This window comes from Lagopus leucura, unplaced genomic scaffold (genome assembly GCF_019238085.1).
Source record: "Lagopus leucura isolate 7727_CA_CO unplaced genomic scaffold, USGS_WTPT01 Super-Scaffold_741, whole genome shotgun sequence".
In the NCBI taxonomy this organism is placed as follows: domain Eukaryota; kingdom Metazoa; phylum Chordata; class Aves; order Galliformes; family Phasianidae; genus Lagopus; species Lagopus leucura.
Window position 1 is genome coordinate 83,988 of NW_024962256.1, and position 19,448 is coordinate 103,435.

The window sequence follows — 19,448 nt, forward strand, 5'->3', positions numbered from 1 at the left end:
CAAAGGTTGGGGGGAGGTGCAGACCTGCACACTGAACCACATACCCATTCCCTCAGGCCTGTCCTGGGAGCAAAGCTTGCTGAGGAGTTCTCAGCAAGCAGGTAAGTTAGCCACCTCTGTCCATGTCAGCAGCATCACTCCTGTTGACCTGTGCTCACTAAGGGCAGCCCTCCCTACTCTCTTGCAGTTTCTCTACCCTTCAACTGTTCTGTACCTGTCTGCAGTGACAAAGACTTTGAGAATAATGGTCGTTAAGGAGAGCAGCTTTGGACCCTAAGAGGGAGACCAGTTACAGGCCAGGAATGTCCTACCTCAGCACAACAGACTGATCAGGAAGGCAGTTTTGGACCATAGGTGTATTTTCATGGAGGGATTAGGCAGCAAGTTCTGTACAGGCAAGAGAAATACACACTGTTACCTCATTAAAAATGCAAATGGGGGAAGATGAGGCCAGGAGGCTTGAGGTTTGTATATGAATGACTTTATTTAAGTATGCTGGGCACCACCAGGCAACATGGTTTGGACAGTGTGCGAGGGAACAGGCAGGCAGATCAAATGAACGCTAGATTGGAGATGGCACCTTTCTGTCCGGTCACTGCAGTTTACAGAATGGAGCACTGCTGCTTCTGCAAGGCCAGCAGAGGAGCTGGGGAGGGGGAGGAGATCACTGGCACTGCCTGGGGCATGTGATAGGTGAATAGAGAGGATTTTTTTCTCTCTGCATGCTGCAGCTAATCAGCAAGACTGCCACGATCTTCTGTCAGAACAAGGCTGAGCATTGACAGCTCTTCTCTCTCTGACTTGTTCTTACTTAAATACAATCTGTTCTGACAGGAGTAAGAGAGCGAGCAGTGTGGCCTCAGCTGGGAACAGACCACCAAATCTGCCTACCTCCTCCAACTTCTCTGAGCCCAGCAGTGAGCCCTGAGAATGTGCTTCCAGCTGGAGCAGCACGCTACCTGCTTACATTCATGTCTGATGGGGCAGTGCACAGGCTTCTGCCAGGCCTCTGGAGCAGGGCTGCTGCAGCCTTCCAGCTCTTTCCCTGTCTTGGCTCTGGAGAGCAACCCCAGGGTGATGTGTGGAAATGAGGAGAAAGGAGGGGAACTCAGAGGAACTGCCACCAAGCAACTCCAGGCCCACTGCTAACGCCAGGTACTGCAGAAAATCAGTGGTGAAGCAAATGAGCACCAAGTAATGCATAAGAACACTCACAACTAACAGTGCCGCAACCCAACACAAGCTGCTCTGGAGGCATAAGCAGCTCAGTGGGACAGCAGAACACAGCCACTGAACAGCTTGCTGCTCACAACCCTGCTGCTCACATCACTGTACACATACCAATACCATTTATTGTCCTCTCATGTAGTGTATTCAGAGAACAGCAAAACTTCCTAAAAAACAGTTATTGAGTGCTGTAGCAGGGCTGACTAGTTATTATGCTAAGCATGTGTGCTGTAAACAGTGTTAACGTAAAACAATGGACAACTGGATAGCAGGTATTCAAAGAAGAGCCAAAGAACAAGTCCCAGGTGCTATGGTCAGTATTTGAGATATCCTCAGAGATTTCAATAAATAAAACAATTCTTACATTACAATGCACCTTTCCAACTATTATTTTGCCCCCAAATGGATGAAGTACACAAGAGTTATGCCTGGCTGGAAATACACAATTCCGTTGCCCTGACGTGGCAGAGGAGGAGGGAAGCAGCCCCAACTCCTGCAGAGAAAGAACATGAAAGCTGTAAGTCTTGGCAGGTTGAGGGAGGACACTCAAGTGCCTTCACTCCAGAGGAGGAAAGGTATTTAAAAGAAGGAACAAGAGAATAACCGTCTAGCGTAATGAAAGCCGATTAGAGATTGCTTTGTTCTACTCCATGCAATACAAACTAAGTCCTATCACCATCTTCTCCAGCTGTGGCACAGAACCCCACATCAGTCTGAGAAGTTACACACTCACACACACACACTGAAAATAGTGGGGGCAAATGGGCTTAACTGTTCAGAATGTGCTTTCTTTCAATTTAAGAAAAAACAAAAGACATTAAAAACAACTTCAAAAGTCTACTGATGGTGGAGACACTGCTGAGGAAGAAAGTAGCTATGGGGCTTCAGCTATGTATTTCCAGACAATCCAGGCATTGCAGTCAGGCTGACTAAAGCCTACGTGAGCAGTTTGCAGTGGTTAGCTCCCTTCTGACTTGCTAGGCAGATTCTAAGCTGTTCCCTTCTTTTTCCTTGCTTGTTTTACAGTGGCAAATGTGATCGTAACACAGAAACTAAGGAACTGAAATGAAAAAGGAAGGGGCCATTCTGAAGAAAAGCAGACTGGTATTTCATCCTTTCCATTAAAGAAAAAAACCAACAAAAATAAAAAAAATAAGTAGTTAGTACTAATCCAACCCTCCTGCTGCTGTTGTCTTTGCTCAGTGACGTCGGGGCATGCTGGCGCACACACACACATACAGGCAGCTCTCAGACACTCGGACTCAGAAAAGCGAGTTTAGAACTGAAGTGAGTCTTCAGAGACTGAGGATAGGTCCCAGGGCTAGAAGGTTTTTCGGTGGATGGCACGAGCTCCATCTTCTTCATACTCCTTTTTTGAAACCCACATTTTCTTAAAAGTATCCAGCGAGGCCAGAATGGAGCCCCTGGGGAGAGACAGACATGATAGATTAAAGGAGAACATTGGGGACACTGTCACTACATCTCTGCAGGGAAGAGCTGTTCCTGCTGTACAGCTCTTCCACGCTTAAAGGTGCCAAGGCTCCTGGTTGCCTACAGAAGAAATGCTCCCTAGACAGTCACCTCTCCTGTTAGCCTCAAATGTGCTGGTATTACAGAGCCTATCACGAGCCACACTCACAAACACCATGCTGACACTGCTGTAAACCAGCAAGCTCTCCTCACATGGGATCTCACTGGTCTCAATTCCTACGGTTCTGGAGCTGAGTTTAGTTCTCCTGATGAGCAACAAAGATGGACACAAGAGGAGAAACATACCTACTGCCTCTGCCCTATGGAATGTGTTACCAATGAGCTTGTTCTATGTTAATGTTATGAGTTATGTTCCATGTGGACGTTAGGACTGGTTAAGACACAGAAAACAGTCTCGCAGGTGTCTTAAGGGTGAAAAGAGCTATGGGGCTGACAGCATGAATGGAGGCTCAGTAACCAGGCTGGGTAGCATGTGGTTGAGGAGTAATGCCCTCCTGTCACACCATAATAGCAGGAACAACAGTGAAAGTGCCAACAGGCTGCAATTCTCCAGCCCTCCTCCCACAGGAAGACCCACCACCACTTACCCAATCCACGTAGAATACAATCTCTCCTGAGGAGCTGATATCTAGGAGAAGAAGAGAGTCAGTCAGGACCACCTCAAACTACAGTCTGCTCCTCCTGGCATGCCGCCCTGAATTCCCAACAGCTAACACAGGTATGATCTCTCCCACTAAAAACACACCCAGCAGGTCCCCCACAAACTAACCACTGTGGACCAGATCCTGAACAGAAATCATGCTGTCAGAGGAGCTACCTTCTCCACGATGAAAACAAACAACTGTTTATCACAATAAGGCTGTTACTGGTTTGAACCATGTGGCAGCTACACTCTTAGCATGGCTTTTTTTTTTTTTTAAGAGGGCAAAGGTCACATAACAACACACAGTATGTGATAAACACCCAAGAGAATGCTCCTACCCTTATTTTGACATCCTTTGGAGCTAGTTTCTTCACTTCGCTCAAGAGCCTATCTCCAAAACCTGCACAAGACAAAAAAAGCAGCAGTTTGAACCCTTCAGCAAAATCCCGAGTTCCATCTGCTAACAGTGTGAACCCGTACAGCTGAGCAGGGTTTGAATGGGAAAACTAGGACCTATCTGGATTTGTCTGCCTGTGCTTAAGGGCTGATGGGCTCTGGCAGAGGATACCTATGTCCATAGGGACCAGATGTATACTGTTATGACTAGGGCTCAGAAAATTCGGGAGCAGGGGTCAGTCTCCTGCTTCTCACAGTAACTACCCTGAGAACAGAGTTGGACAAGTTGGATGTTATCTCCCCTGTTTCACACGAGATGAGAAAAAGATGTAAGTTACAGCCCACTGAAAAACAAGAGACAGGAACCTTTGAAAAGCGTGGAGCCACCAGACAGCACAATGTTGGAGAAAAGTGTTCGCCTCAGATCCATGTCTGATTTTTGAATGGCAAAAACGAGCACCTCGTGGAGTCCTTCACATTCTTCCCCTATCAGGTCTGGCCGGAACAGGAGCTCCGGGGCACGAAAGCGGGCAGAGCCGATCTGCAAGGAGAGAAGTCAGCACAGAGGGGAGAAGACAGCAGCGTGCTACAGCTCACTGTCTACAGCCTCCAGGTTGTGTCTTTCTGAGATAAAGCTTCAGAGGAACAAAGCTTTTTTGGACATTCATGCTACATCATTAGCTCTCAAATGACCACCATCTCGACCCACAGCTTCCAGCAAAGGTGCCATTTCTATTCTGCAGACGAAAGAGATGAAGAAATTTGCTCAGCTCCATACAGCTGGGCAATGGCTGAGAAGTAAATGGATCCACCTCTGGTACTGGAGGTAAGACTTGTATTTCCTCTCTTTCAACCATTCTACAGAAGGCTCAATCTATTAAAGAATATTCCCAAGTCACTCTTCAAACCAGTAGTTTCTGTTCATCTGGGCAGAAAAAAAGCCACATACAAAACCACAGCATAATTTGCAGATACCAACCCATGCTCCACACCTGATCCACATAAAGATTTACTAGATCAGAATCTGCACTCAAACAGTTCTCAGACTCCATGATCATGCTTTACTCTTACCCAAGAATTCTAGTAGAATTAGTAAGATTTCTAATAATGCTCTCTTTCCCTAAAAGTTCTAGTGCCCCAGCTCAACAACCTGGGATGCATTTTGGTCTTTAAAATTATCCTGTCTCACCCCACATTGCACTAAATCTCCCATCTTTTACAAACCTCAATAGTGCTTCCATCTGGAAGGTAGTACTGAGCCTTCTCTGTCTCCAGAGTCTCATCCTTCTGGGGGTTTATGGACAGATAGCAGGCACGCTGAAGAAGCAGAGCCAGAAAGAATGAGATGAGGAGGGTAAAGCCAAAGACCTCTGATAAATACTTTTCTCACTACAGAGACACCAATTTCAGTACTATTTTGTGTTGACGAAAAGACCTTTTGGGTTCACATCAGGAAAAATACCTTATCTGCTCTTCAAACTACGGTTTGAAGGTCACTACTTACAGTTTGAAGTCACTACTTTTCTAGCTTTTGTTTTTGTCTCTCACTGCTGAAGAAGTAATCTCCCTCTGCACTGGTGGGATAATGACCTTGTGAGCACTTTCAACCTTTCATAGTACAAAGCAAAGCAGGCATCTAAAACACCTTTAATGGCATTAACTACCTACAGAGGTGGGTTTAGGCAATTTAGCAAGAGATTAGGAGCTTGAACAAAGTCTCTTGTTATGTTTCAGAGGAAACAATAACTAATAGCTAGCAGCAAAAATTTCCTAGCATAGCCTAAACAGCTCAATTCCTATTGTTCACCACATTCTAAGTTACAGGAAAAAGAAAACAAACCCTTTTACTTTTCAAACTGCTCCAGCAGCCCATAATTTTTCTTACATAGGTAAGCTTTTCTATTCGAAATTGTTACATTTTGGGGATTTAAAGTGCATCTAACAGAATCATAGAACAGCTGAGATTGGAAAAGATCTCCCTACTGGAGCAGGATCAGCTAGAACAGGTTATCCAAAACCACATCCAATCACACTAGGAGCAATTCCACCGGCAGGCAATCTGCATCCTCTATTCTGGACAACCTGTTCCACTGTTTGGTCTCCTTCAAAGAATCTGGGCAACAGGCAGAAGAGCTCTCACTCCCCTGCACAGCCACAGTGAGCTGCAGCCGTGCAGAACAAGCAAGCTATTTCCATCACATTTTTTTTTTCCATTAGGTCACAGGCTCAAGAACAGCTCATTGATGTTCTCCAGCCTTGGCTGCTGGCACAGCCCAGAGTTCTCTGCAGCAGTTAAAGCTTGTGATGGAGGCCATCAGCATGGCAGTAACTGACAGGCATCAGCAGTACTGATCTGAGCGTTGAAGGCACAAATGCTAGCCCTAAGCTACACAAAGCCTTGCTGAAATCAGAGCGCAACCTGTCTGTATGAGAACTGTGATGCCACAAAGCCACGGTGGGCAGTCACCAGCTGAGCTACTGTTCACTGTCTCACCTCTGCCCTCTTCTCTTGGAACACAAGAGAAGCCAAGGTAACTGCTGCGTAACTACAAGGCCACTAAACACTGCATTAAAAAGAAAGTCTTTATAAATATGAATACCGTGAGTGAATTATTTCCACAGAGAGAGAAGAACAGCAGCAACCCACTTGCGATCCCAAACTACCAAGGATTTTCTAAAGTCTTCGCTTGAAGAGTAGGCAAATACTAGTGAAGGATATCAGAGCTGATAAAATTGCTGCTCAGTCACCCTTACATTAAAAAAAAAAAAAGCTTTCCTTTACATTCAGATGGAGCCTCCTGTGCATCAGTCTGTGCCTCCCATCCTGTCACCAGACATCACTGAAATGAGTCTGGCTCTGTTTTCTTTGCTCTCTCCCTTCAGATATTAATATACAATGATGAAATCCTCCCTGAACTTCTATTCTCCAGGCTCAAAAGCCCCAGCCCCCTCAATCCCTCCTCATATGAGGGATTTTCCAGTCCCTTAGTCATCTTACATCTAGCCTCCCTTTGGTAGATAAAGGAGCGAGTTTCAGAGCTAGGTAGGCTGGCACTTCCCACTACATTTTAGGGAGCGATGACTTCCAATAAACAGAAATCTTTGTGGATAAGCACAGAAACAGACACTATGTCACCTCCTTGATGGTCTTTACAATCTCGAACTCTGAGGTTGTGTGGAAGTCGTAGCCTTCCTTCCGGAGATAGAGACGCAGGAAGCGCGAGACATCGCGGCCTGCAATGTCAATCCTCATGATGGAATGAGGCATGGCAAAGCCTTCATAGATGGGCACCGCGTGGGTAACGCCATCCCCAGAGTCCAGCACCACTCCTGTGGTCCTCCCAGTAGCATACCTAGCAAAGGGACACGAGACAGATGTTAACGTGGGCTTTCTCAGTTCGTTTCTTTCTGTTTGTTTGTGGGGGGGAAAAAGAAAAGATTCCAAGAAACATTTTGCAAGTGCACATCGAAGATGAGAGGTACTTACAGACTGAGCACAGCCTGCATGGAGATGAATAGTGCTGGAACGTTGAAGGTCTCAAAGAACACTTCAGCAGCACGTTCTCTGTTTTTGCGTGGGTTTAGTGGTGCTTCCGTCAACAGCACAGGATGCTGGTAAGGAAAAAGAACCAAGCTGTAATAACCAGGATGCAGCTAGATGTATGCTGTCAAGAATGGCTACTAATTTTTCTTCTTTAGGAACCATTAGTACAACAGGACACGCAGTAGGGACTGATTGCAGCTGGTGAGCTGTATTACAGCACGCATAATCTCTACCAGGTTGGAGAAGCAATAGGGCTCTGGTCTAGCCATAAAGAAATCTTAGGGAGTCCACTCTGTGAGTGAGCCTTTGCCAGGAAGGATGATCAAGATCACTCCAAAAGGAAGACAATTTGCAACAAAAACAGCAGCCTTAGAAAGGGTGAAAGCATACAGTCCATATTTTATACAGGCAGAAATATTCCTACACCAATGACACAACCTATTGCTTTCAGTTTTTTACTAACTTTTTGGCCAGCTTCTTCCAGAATGCATGACTGTCTTTCTTCCTCTTTAGATCAGATTATGTCACTGCTGAGCGGATGTGCCCGATGTACAGACATAACAAGAACAGTCAGCTGCACTTGGTGTAGAGCACAATCATTAGGGAGAGGGAGTGAATAACAATTGATTTTCGGCAAGTCAGATTTTGAGTCAGGCCAAATATACAGGAGACGTGAGGAGAAATTCTGCTTGGACATTTCTTGTGTAGTATCTCATAAGAGGTGAAAAGAACATAACTGAACAACAGGTGAGTTTAGAAAGAAAAACAAAGGAAGAGCCCTAGATTGCCTGTTGGAGTTCAAAGGCTCCTGGTGTTATGCACACAAAGGAAACACACCGGTGCCTCTACACAGTGAGATATCTCACCTCCTCTGAGAATGTCTGAAGCTGATCTTTTGAATACACGTACTGCCAAATGCGCTCCATGTCGTTCCAGTCCTTCACTATGCCGTGTTCCATTGGGTATCGGATTGAGAGGAGACCTCTGTGCTCCTGAGCAAATGGAAACAATACAGCATGCCTGTCACAAACTAACAACTCCATTTCTAAGCATTTCGACAACAAATTAATCTGACAGACTCAATTACTGTCAGTCCCACTAAAAAGCAACACGTCTCTAACATACACTACAAAGACTGAACAATAACCACAAGCACTTTTCCAGAGAAGTATGCATGAGATTTCAGTAGGCCTTTTTATAGAAAGGAGGAACACGTTTGCAGAGCACTTTCCTTTCCTAACATGTTTTGAGCCACACAGACACCTATCAAACATTATCTTTGTTCTACCAGCTCTGCCATGATGTAAAACATAGCAGGGTGATAGCAGGAAATGTAGTTCTGTGGGCTCACTGCAATTATGAGACCATGCTGACAAAATGAAGCACTGCGGGTAGCAACCTTCTTGTCCACACCAGGGAGATAAAAAGGCAACCAACTAGGGTCCATTTCTAAAGTTCCCAGTCAAGAAAGTGGAGACGTAACCATACAGACTTCAAAGTAGCCTACAAAAAAAGGATAAGTACAAAAAGACTTGGGTAAGTGGATTGAAACTAAGAGAAGAGGTCTGTGATCAGCAGGCTAACACAGGAATTTTGTGAAGCTTCCCACTTCAGCTTGGACACCCTTAAAAGAAGTGACAGTCTATTCTGCTCTTCTGACCAACCCTGATACCAAGGAAGCACAGCAGTTAACATGCTTAAAGTGCAACTGCTACAGCCCCTCTAACAGCAGCACAGCAAGATGCACAGAGAGGTGAAGTGATACAGGTCTTCTTACCTCTGCCTTTGGACCAATGAAAATATCCCCTTCTAAAGCACCAGCCATAACACGAACGTGCTTTGGTCTGCCCACACTGGAACAGAAACAAGAGTATAACTGCTTCTAGAGAGACAGCTCTGATACATCCAACATTTTACTAGCTTTTCTTCCTGTCAGCCCCAGTCAGCACTTTCTAACAGCAGGAACAGAGCCTGAGGGCAGTACCAAGTGTGGACAGACTCAGGTTTGCTCTGTAAACTAATCCCAGAATCAGAAGCGAAGGGAGCAAATTGCAGACATTTCTGAAATAATGGGACATGCGCCAGTTGAGTCTGGCCACACTTTCCCTGATGATTCAGGATTCCAACACTGCCTGGAGTAAACATGGCCAGATTGAGCAGTGGTCTGAGCAGACAGACCACTCAGGTTTGCTCGACCTTACGTAGGTCAGCTGAGACATCTAGAGTCCCACACCCCACCTCACTATACAGACAAGTCTGCATTGCTCTGAATAGCTCCTGATCCAGCAGTCCTTCCAATAAACCTGGCAGAAAACTTTCAGGGAAGAATGGCAAGAATCAAGACTTCAGCCTACATGCCAAAAGGAGAGATCCACACCTCAAGACCCAACTTGGTCTTTTTTGACCCCATGTCTCAAGACTAAAGGATCCTACAGCTTTGGTTGGGGGATGACATAAAACATACTTTATGTTTCTTTTTTTTTTCCCCCAGAAAAATCTCCATGTTTAACAGTGGAGACCTTTTCTCCATAATGCTTCTGTACAGCAGGCAGAAAAAGCTTAACTTCTTTCTCCTGCTATAAAATTGGACCACCCTTCCCCTCTACATATCTAAGAATGAGTAAATGGATTGAGAACTGATCAAGACCAGCAGAGTACTTACTAGTTTGGAAAGCAGTATTTCGGTATTTGATCACCAGCAAAACCTGCTTTAATCACACCTGAACCCTGTAGGAGAAACAAACACATGAGCTTATCATTCATTCAGAAATCTTCATAAATTTTAACATAACAGCATTGCCAGATCCTCTCCTTTTTACTAGGAATAAAGCTTGGATAATAAATTCTCCAAGCGGGGCTGGGGGTGGGAAGGTGTCAGCAGACCAGCTTAGCCACTAGAGGGGAGTAACCAGCACCTTCCTGGCAGCGAGGCATCATACAAGGCACCAAGTCCCAGGATGTCCTGGAAGTAGGCTGCATGAAACAAGCTGCAGTGGAAACAGGGAAGAGAAATTCAAGCAGGGGATAAGCTAGCTGGCACTAAGGTGGCAGGTCACAGAAACCTGACCAGTAAAGACACTAAACAGGGGGGAACTAAATGGGTCTCGAGTCTGAAAGCAACAAAGACACCAGTCAGACTGCAAAAGGAAAGCCTGGAGGCTGGGAAAGTGGCTGACAGGACAGGGTTTGTTTAAAAGGGACAAAGAAGAACTTGAGATCAGGCATGGCAGTCAGAAAGGAGCAAACCCAGAAGCCTTCTGCACCACACAAAGCAGTGCAGGCTGTGGGCACGGAGTGTTAAAGCAGCTGCAGGGAGGCCCTGGCAGAGACTCAGCACCGAGAATTCGGCACCACTGCTCCCGTCCCTGCTGGCAGCACCCATGCACATCCCAGAGACCAACTGCCAGCCTGGGGCCAGGCTGAGCCTCACCCACTCCATTTCCCATCCGTGCACAACAATCTCACAGCAACAAGGAGCCTGCAGGAACACGCAAGTTTAGGTACGGAGCAGATTTCCATGGATAAGGCATTTCACTGCTAATCCCAGAGTACCACAGGAGCAAGCTCTTCTGTTCAATTTTTCTTGAAAGAAGAGTGTACTGGGAGCAATGCAGGTGTACTTGCACTGAAACCAGTGACAGAAGAAGTGCCCATTCACTCTCAAGGGCCCTGCAGCAGAACTGCTCTGTTTCTGAGGATATTCTCAACGTGTTTTAAAACAAACAGCAATGCATTTCCTCAACTGCTTCCCCCTTCCCACCTCTTCCGCGTGGGTCAATATCACTCACACGCATGGAGCTGTGCAGCTAAGCTCTGGCTGCAGGGGATGCTGAAAGCCCCAGCCATCTGCTTCATGGTGAGAGGAGTCAGCAGCCAGTACAGGCTCAGCAGAAAGGAACGTGGGGCAGCCAGCCACTGCAGTACACAGTCCAGGGCCTAATTCTCAAGCTCCTTTTGTCAGCTGGTTCAGGTGAGGCGCCCGGCTTTGCAGAGAGCAGGCATATCCTGCCACCAGAGCACAGGTGCTCCTGCCTAAAGACAGCCAGAATCAGGTTTGCAGAGATGTATCTGCAAAAAGGAATACCAGGAAAACTGGCAACTGCACATGGCTGGTTATGAAAGATGTAACAGGGATGCAGTGCTGGGACCCCAAGCTGGCGCCAGCCACAGCTCCCAGCATCAGCTTTAACAGGCACAGGTGAAACAAAGAGCACTGGCCATGGTAAGAAGCCGACCCCCCAGGCAGACACTGCCTTCCAACCAGTCACCTCAAAGCAGAGCCAGGAACAAGACAAACAATATTGTGATTTTTCCATGTCACAGCTTATAAATAACATCATGCCTCGGAAATAATATCATCATAATATCATCATGATATCATCACATAACTGTGTCAAGTCTCACAGCTAAAAAAATAAAAATAATGAATCAAATGCAATAAGATAGGCACTATCAGAATATTGTGCTCATTGAATATTTTATTCCAGCTACTGCTTGATCTTACAGCCAGCACAAGTCTGCTGCTGGGAAGTGGTTTCAGGAGAACAATGATGCTCCTGTTTTAATGCAGAGAGCAAAACTTCCTTATAATAGGCCAAAAATTACTCTGCACATCCTGGTGAGCTTCCCAGCAAGTTATGCATTTTAAAATTTAAGTACTGAAGTTCAAAGAAACTGAGTATGTCAGGTGCTCCAAACTCCTTCCTGGAGTTGGAGATGAAGGCTGCTCTGAGAAGTGATGGGAGGGGATCTGAGCACTGTTGTGCCTCCCAATGCCTGCAGGCAAACCGAGCGCAGATGTTTTCTATCTCTGCACTACAAAGACCCAACAGCATTTTCTGGCACAGCAGGCTGGGGCCCGGCTTGTTCACCACCTCAGTCCCCCCAGCCCATCCTCCCTTACACACACATACACGAGACAGGAGGGCGCTCAGCCTCAAGAAGCCGCCTGCAGCTCCCCAACATGCAGCCCTGCTGATGTAACAGAAGCAGCAGCACCTTTCTGAGCAGCTCCAATTCCTATCTTGCCTGAACTCCCAAGTATAAAAATGCAATGTCACCGCAAGGCTCGGCCTGCAAGCATTAAGGGCAGATCTCATAACCATTTAATTCTGCAGTTCATTCATGGAGAGGAAGGTTCATTTACAAAGGATGCAAGCAAAGCTTTTGTAAGACCAGCTGTTAAATTAAAAAAGATGCAGTCAGTCTGCAGCAGCACGAGCCCTTCTTCAGGCCTGAAGCGGGGAGGGGGAGCAATCTTAGCAATACTTAGTTGTGCTAAGTAACTAAGTCAGGATGAAATGAGACGGACTGCTATTATGTGACCCTACCACAATAAACTCATCCTCACAGTGCCTGGAAGCAACTTCAGCAGCTAGCTGGTAATAGCACCACAGCAGGTCAGCATTACTTCCCTCATTTCTATCAACAATCAGCCCGAGTTCTTCCTTTAAGTTTCCAACAATCTCCCTGCTGTGATTCCAGAAGAAGAAACAAAACTAAAGCTGCCTCAGAGAGCTCAAGTTGTAGAGAAGAATTGGATCAATGATAAAGAGATCAACTGACTTCACCCGAAAAGATCTACAAATCATACAGCTCACAACAAATGTAAGAGAATCATACAGTGTTTTAGCTTGAAAGTGACACTATCAGCTCATTCCCTCTCTGACAGACAGGGTTGCCACCCACCAGACCAGGGTCCCCAGGCCCCATCCAACCTGTCCCTAAACAACTCCAGGGATAGGACAGCCACAGCTTCTTTGGGCAGCCTGCGCCAGTGCCTCAGTTCCCTCTGAGTAAAGAATTTCCTCCTGGCATCTAACCCAAATCTCCTCTCTTTTAGTTTAGTCATTCACACTTGTCCCGTCACTATCAGCCCACATAAAAAGTTCGTCTCCCTCCTGTTTGTAAGCTCCCCTTAAGTACTAAAAGGCCACAGCGAGGTCACCCTGGAGCCTTTCTTTATAACAGAGGTGCTCCATCCCTCTGAGCATCTTTGTGGCCCTCCTCTGGACCCACGCCAACAGCTCCACATCCTTACTGTACTGGAGGCCCCAGACCCGGCTGCAGATGGGGCCTCATGAGGGCAGAGCAGAGAACAATCACCACAGAATTCCATAGTAAGGAAGGTGATGAAGGAAGCACAAACACCAGCCCTTTTACACAGCAGAATGTGAATCAGCACCAATGGGGTCAGAAGGGAGGAGCGGCAGCTTGTGGCTCGCCGTGGTGGAGGAGGCTCCTGGGGATGTTCCACCCCTTCCCTCCTCCCACTTCTTCTGTCACCCTTCCTCCCAGAGGCTGCTACAGGGCTGCTCACGAAGGGCCCCAGGACCCCACATAACTGCTCTCATCCACCTCAACCCTGCAGGCCTGCCCCGCGCTGAGGCAGCACGCTGTTAGCGGCGGCAGCCATCTGCACCACCACACCCTGCTGTCAGACCAGTGCTGACGCAACCCGCCCTGGGAGCGGCTCCTCCGGGCGCGCCACCGGCTCGGGCCGGGGCCTGCGAGGCCGCGAAGCACTGCGCGGTCACTGCGAGGAGAGCCGAGCACGCCCGGAGCATGCCGGGAGTCAGGTCAAGCGGGGCCCGCTGCGCGCCGGGAAGCAGCGCCATTGTCCCCCGGGCACAAAGCGGGGCAGCGGAGCCAGGATGCAGCCGCTGTTGACGGACGGCTCTTCCAGCCAATGGGCGCAGGTGTTCCCCGCAAGGGCGTGCCGGGAGGGGCCCCGCTCCGGCAGGTAGTGGCGGGACATCCCGCTGACTGACAGCCGCCCCAGCCAATGGGGGCGCGCCGCCCTTCACAGCCCGCACACACCCCGGCGGCGGCGGGGGCCGCTCCCCATCAGTGAGGGGCAGCGACCCTCTGGGGGTGACAGGCGGCCGTCCCAGCCAATCGCAGGCTGCTTAACTGTGCTGGCCCCACCCCGCCCAAGGAGGCAGCGCACGGCGCTGGGCGAAGGCCTAAGGCGGCGGCCAAGCCGGGTGGGGGGGGGCGGCGGGCGGGGCGCGGCCACCCCCGATGACAAAGGGATCGCGGTCGGCTGGCCCCCCCGCCCTTCCCCGCACTGGGACTCGCGACCACCCACACTCACGTTGTCTATCACGACGGGCTGGTTCGCTATCACGTCGTAGGACTCCATGGCGAGGACCCGCCGCAGTCACCCGTCAGGGAGCAACAGCCCAACCGGCGGCGGCGCATGCGCAAAAGGGCGGCGCGAAGCCAGCTGGGTGATGTATTCCTGCGGCCGCGGTGCGCGCTGGGAAGTGCAGTCCCGGGCCAGAGGCGGGGAGCGGGGCATGCCGGGAAGTGTAGTGCGGCGCAAACGTAAACACGGCGCAGGCGGAAGCGGCGTGACGTCAGTGCGTGGCGGCCCTGTGTCCTCCCGCCAGGAAGCGCGGCGTGCTGGGGGCGGGGCTTGGGCCTGGCTTCACCGTTTCTCATTTTACCAACGGGGATGGGTCCGAGGGCCGTCCTTGCCCGCTTGTCAGCTACACGTTTGTACGCGACTGCAGGACGCCCCGTGCAGCCCCGTGGCTCTGTCGGGCTCCCTCACAGCCCCGCACCCCTTCACGTCCCTCGCGGTTCCCCCGCGGCCCCCCTCCCCTTGAAGCACTGCCACTTCTCCACCGCAAGGGGGCGCGCTCACAGCGCGGCGCGGAGGCGGGGGTAGAGAGGCGCGGCCGCCTTACGCGCCGCGCTCTGCTATTGGCGGAGCCGCGCTGCTCATCACCGTCGCCCGGGCGGCGGGGCCCGCCCCCTTCCTCCCGCAGCGCCGCTTGGGCCGGGCCGGACCGGGAGAGGAGCGGGCCGGGAGCTGCGGCCGCCGGGCCATGGAGGGCACGCGGCCTGGCGGGGCTGCACCCGCGGGCGGGGCGGGCTCCGGCACGGGCTCCGGCTCCTTCCCGTCCCTCTTTCCGCCGGGCCTGCACGGGATCTACGGCGAGTGTCGCCGCCTGTACCCCGAGCAGCCCAACCCGCTGCAGGTCACCGCCATCCTCAAGTACTGGTGAGGCAGCCTGGGGCTGGCGGAGCGGCAGGGCCCGGGGCGTTGTGTGGGGTTGGGAGATCTTCGTGTGCAGATCTGAAGTCTCTTGTGGGGCTCGGGGGCCCTTGCGTGGGGCTGGTGGGGCCTTCCGAGGAGCCGGGGGCCTCGCGTAGGGCTGAAGGGAGCGGTGGGGCTTGAGGAGTGTTGGGGAAAACGGCGGAGTCGTGAGGAACCGTTGGGGCCGAGGGCCGTATGTGGAGTTGTGGGGAAGCGTTGGGCCCGGAGGGGTCACGGGCAAAGAGTATTGGAGCTGAGGGCTCCGTGTGGGGTTTCAGGGGGGTTGGGGGGAGTGGACGTTGCGTGGTGTCAGAGAGAGGCGCTGGGGCAGCAGAGGGTAGGAAGGTGAGGAGGCGGGGCGTTGGGTGCTGAATTTGGGAGGAGATGCGATAGGAAGGTTTGTGCGGGCCTGGGGGTGTGATGGAATTGAGGGTGCGAGGGGCAGCGTGCTGGGTGCAGGGAGGGCTGTGCTGGAGAGCTGAGATTCGGGGAAGGAACTGGAGGTGGTCGAGGTATTTCTGGGGTGGTGCGGTGCTTCTCTGAATGGGAATGGAACGAGGTAGTGGGAGAAGGGAGCGTGTTTCCTCATCTCGGCAGTTCATGGGGGGGATGGGGTTTTTTCTCCTGGGCAGAAGGCTCAAACTGTGTCTGCTGACCTGGAGCTCGAGGTGTGTGTATGGCCCAATGCGTGCTGTGTGTGCGCCTGCAAACCTGAGAAACAGATGCAGCTTCTCTTGGCTGTGCGTTGCCACGTGTTACCGCAGACTGAGAATCTGTTGTTTCTTCCCATCCCCGCTGACACAGTGTCTGACACAGTAACAGCAGTTGTTTATGTGAGAGAGTGGCATGAAGGAACTACTTGGATGTTTAGCTAGATAAGTGTCTAGTATCTAGTCCTGTGGGAAGTTGTTCCTTTTGATTTTGTCCTCATTCTCTGCTCAGCCCTCTCTTCAGGATCGGAGGAGCACGATCAGGTGATCTGATGTCTGAGTGTCTGTCTGGTGAACCATTGACTGGTTGCCAGTCCAGCACTTTGAAAAAAGTTTAGTTAAAGCTCAACTTGTACACTTACAGTTCATTTTAACCCGTGTGTCTTATTTGGCTGAATCCTGAGCAGCAGAATAATATCCTTTCTGTGCTCTGCTCCGACAGCTGCATTGTTGCTGTTGTTTTTTGAAGATGTGCTTTTAATGAGCTTCAAGCAAGAAATATATATTGGTCCATGTTGCTTAGAGCATTTTTAGTTAATCACTTGAACTGGCAGAGTGAGCTGAGGTGATTTGTTAGTCATCTGCATTGGTCAATGCTGCAGCACTGCAGTGAGGGTCTGATCAGTTTTTTTACACCTGTTTCTACTCTGGGATGGGCAAGCTCAGTGAGTTTCCAACCACTGTGGTTTGAGAGTCAGTGCTTGCTTTTCTGTCACTGTCTTGGAGCAGTACTGGCCAGTGTGATGTCAGATTGGTGTGAGACAGAGAGAGATGGAGGTTTGTGATAGTGACCCAGCCTGTTTGTTCCTCTCCCTTGGCCAGCCCAGGGGGCAAAACCTGGCGTTTGATGTTCATGGAGCCTGGGAAAAGGGCTTCTGCTGCAGCTTGATCTCCTTTGCCAGAGCTGGAGATAAGGGCTGGTCTAGATGAAAAGAAACTGCTGAGCAAAGTTCTGTGCCTTGAGATAAATATTGTAACGCTAATCAGCTTTATAATTATAGCTATTGGTTTCTCTATTGTTAGCAGCAATTATTTCTGTTCAGGTAGCTGAAGCTGTGTTGTTGGCATGCACAGTAGATCCTTCCTTTGTACAGCTGGCGAACCTTCAGGATCACACACCCATGGAATGAGGGGGCTCAGCTGTGTGGGATTTTTCATAGAACTAGCCTTTTTTTTTTAACATGATTTCCAGATCTTTGGAGAAAATTCCTGATTGTCATTGAAACTTCTTGCACGAGCTCCTGGCTGTATGTATTTACCAGGAACGACCCCACGTAAAGCGTTCAGGGGAAATGAACTGGAATTTTTTATTTTTTTATTTTTTCTCTTTTGGAGCTCTTTCCTCTGCCTGCTTTGGGTTTCTCCTGGACAAACACTTCAGCAACTCCTAACAGCATCCAGAGAAAGCTCTGTATGCAGATGCAAATACCACTTTTCCCCTGAGGCTGCCCTTCTTTCTCCTGAATGAGCACAATGAATGGAGAATGCAACAAATTTGTACCATACCTGCAGCTTTGAAGTTGGGTTCTCTTTAATAAATTCCTCCAACGCTTCCAGCTCTTTGTGTGAACCCGCATACTGATATGCAGATGTGAGATGAGGTGAAGCCCTGCAGGAGCACTGTGGGCGGCAGGGCAGGACGTACCTGGGCAGGAGTTGTTGGTGCAGCAGCAAAACCTGCCCCCAAATGGGGTAAGCTTGTGCCACAGCCCTTGTGGGGCTCTTCTGCCAGGGGTGAGATGCTGGCTGTGCTGTGGGGAGGGGGCTGCCTGAAGCCAGTGCAGGGTGCTCCTGTGCTTGTATGTGTGCTGTGCCATGAAGGACAGTTTAAGGGTTTGCCCGGTGTGTTGTCAGTGTCAGAACATGTGTGTCAGCTCCCATCTGACTCATTTGACATCTGAGGTGTTACTAAGCCCAATTTAGGAGCAGGTTTTGTGGGAGAGGGGAATGCTTGTTGCTTAGCAGGTGGGGACGTTTTCCCTTTGTTTGGGAATCCTGTGTGTCAGCTCTGAGGAGTTGCTCATGTTTTGCACTCTGTTGACTGCTGCATTGAGCACTCTTGCTCTGAAGCCTTCCTTGCATGTAGCTTTGTTTGAGCACCTGTGTGGGTCTCTCCTCAAGGGATCTGCATGCTTGTGTTGCTTGTTTCCCTCAGAAGAATGGGGCCATGTGCCTCTGCCCAGCTTGAGAACAAGATTTTAGAACCAGGCACGGGGGGAAATCAACACTTGCAGTTTCCCAGGTAGGTTTCCTTGCAAGCACTGGGCTAGGAAGATGGCCTGGACCCCATTAGCACTTCATGGGGTGCAGGGGCTCTGAAATGTGTGTGAAGATGGACCCCAACTTCATGGATGCCATGTTTCATGGGTACTGTGGCTGTGTCCAGGCTGGGATTCCTTTGGTCTTAGTCCCATTGCTCTGGGCAAAATGCTCACTGCTTCAACCCATGCTTCTCATGGCTGCATCACCAGCCAGTCCCAGGATGCCAGAGCTAGCCTGGTGTGACTTGCAAGGAAGGGAATTGTGAGGGGCTGTCGTGCTCTGTGCCCCTTCTGTCCAAAATCAGGAGAATTGCAATTAGTGCTTTGCTGTTTGATCACCCTAGAACTCCCTTGCAGGGCAGGGTGCCTGCGTCCAGATGAGGGCAGAAGCACTTCCAGGGTCCTGGAGCGTGCTGCTGTGACTATTTCTTCCCAAGCCTGCTGTTATTTGATATAAGGCAGTAGTACTTTAATCATGGCAGCAAACTGAGGTGTTTGTATACTTTTCATGCAGTGGTTCTGGTGCGCAGAATGAAATGCAAACCTCCAGGGCAACAGAGGGAAGTTTAGGTATGCCTTGAAACCTGCAAATGGCAGCGCTGGGATCTGTGCAGGTGCTGCAGTTGGTGGTAATTAAGCTAACAGGTAGTGGTGTTCTTAGTTTAGATTTTCTCATTTTGAGCAGTTGGGAGTGTTTTACTCAAGGAGAATTGGGTGCAGAATGCAGTTTTGCTTCTCTCCTGTTCCATGGCTGCGGGGCACTGAGCAAGTTGAGCACTGGGCTTTGCTGGCATGGCCACCACGTCCCCATGTCCCTGGTGGCTGCCAGGCTCTGCTGGTGGCCGTGTCACCAGCCTTGTGCTGCAGCAGAGCCTGTGCTCACCTTTTGCTCCTTGATTTACGCAGCTCACACACTATACAGGTGCTGGTACTGTCTCTAAATCAGTGTTTTCTCTGCTCTTTTAACTGCCGTGTCTGCATTCAGAGCTATGGATTACTTTCTTCAGAACTTAGGTGTTTCAAATTGTGCTTTGAGGAGTAGCGTGTTGTTTTTCAGTGAGGAATGTACCTCTGGCCTGAATTAAGAGCTTTCAGTGTACATACAGCTATTGCTCTTTTACTGCTATAA

General features: G+C 49.7%; 2 protein-coding genes across 2 annotated transcripts in view; one reads left to right on the forward strand and one right to left on the reverse strand.

The window, feature by feature from the left end:
- Positions 1–465: 465 nt before the first annotated feature.
- Positions 466–14,509, reverse strand: ACTR1A (actin related protein 1A). Its single transcript, XM_042863923.1, has 11 exons — positions 14,398–14,509; positions 9,964–10,028; positions 9,079–9,154; positions 8,168–8,293; positions 7,245–7,369; positions 6,894–7,110; positions 4,982–5,074; positions 4,124–4,298; positions 3,700–3,761; positions 3,306–3,346; positions 466–2,651 (listed from the first exon to the last, which is right to left on the reverse strand). The coding sequence occupies exons 1-11, from the start codon at positions 14,443–14,445 to the stop codon at positions 2,549–2,551; spliced, it is 1,131 nt and encodes a 376-aa protein (XP_042719857.1). The 5' UTR covers positions 14,446–14,509; the 3' UTR covers positions 466–2,548.
- A 627-nt stretch (positions 14,510–15,136) lies between these two features.
- Positions 15,137–19,448, forward strand: part of SUFU (SUFU negative regulator of hedgehog signaling) — an 88,054-nt gene continuing 83,742 nt past the window's right edge. The window contains exon 1 of the mRNA XM_042863651.1: positions 15,137–15,312. Coding sequence (XP_042719585.1) covers positions 15,137–15,312 — 176 coding nt within the window. The remainder of the gene's footprint in view (positions 15,313–19,448) is intronic.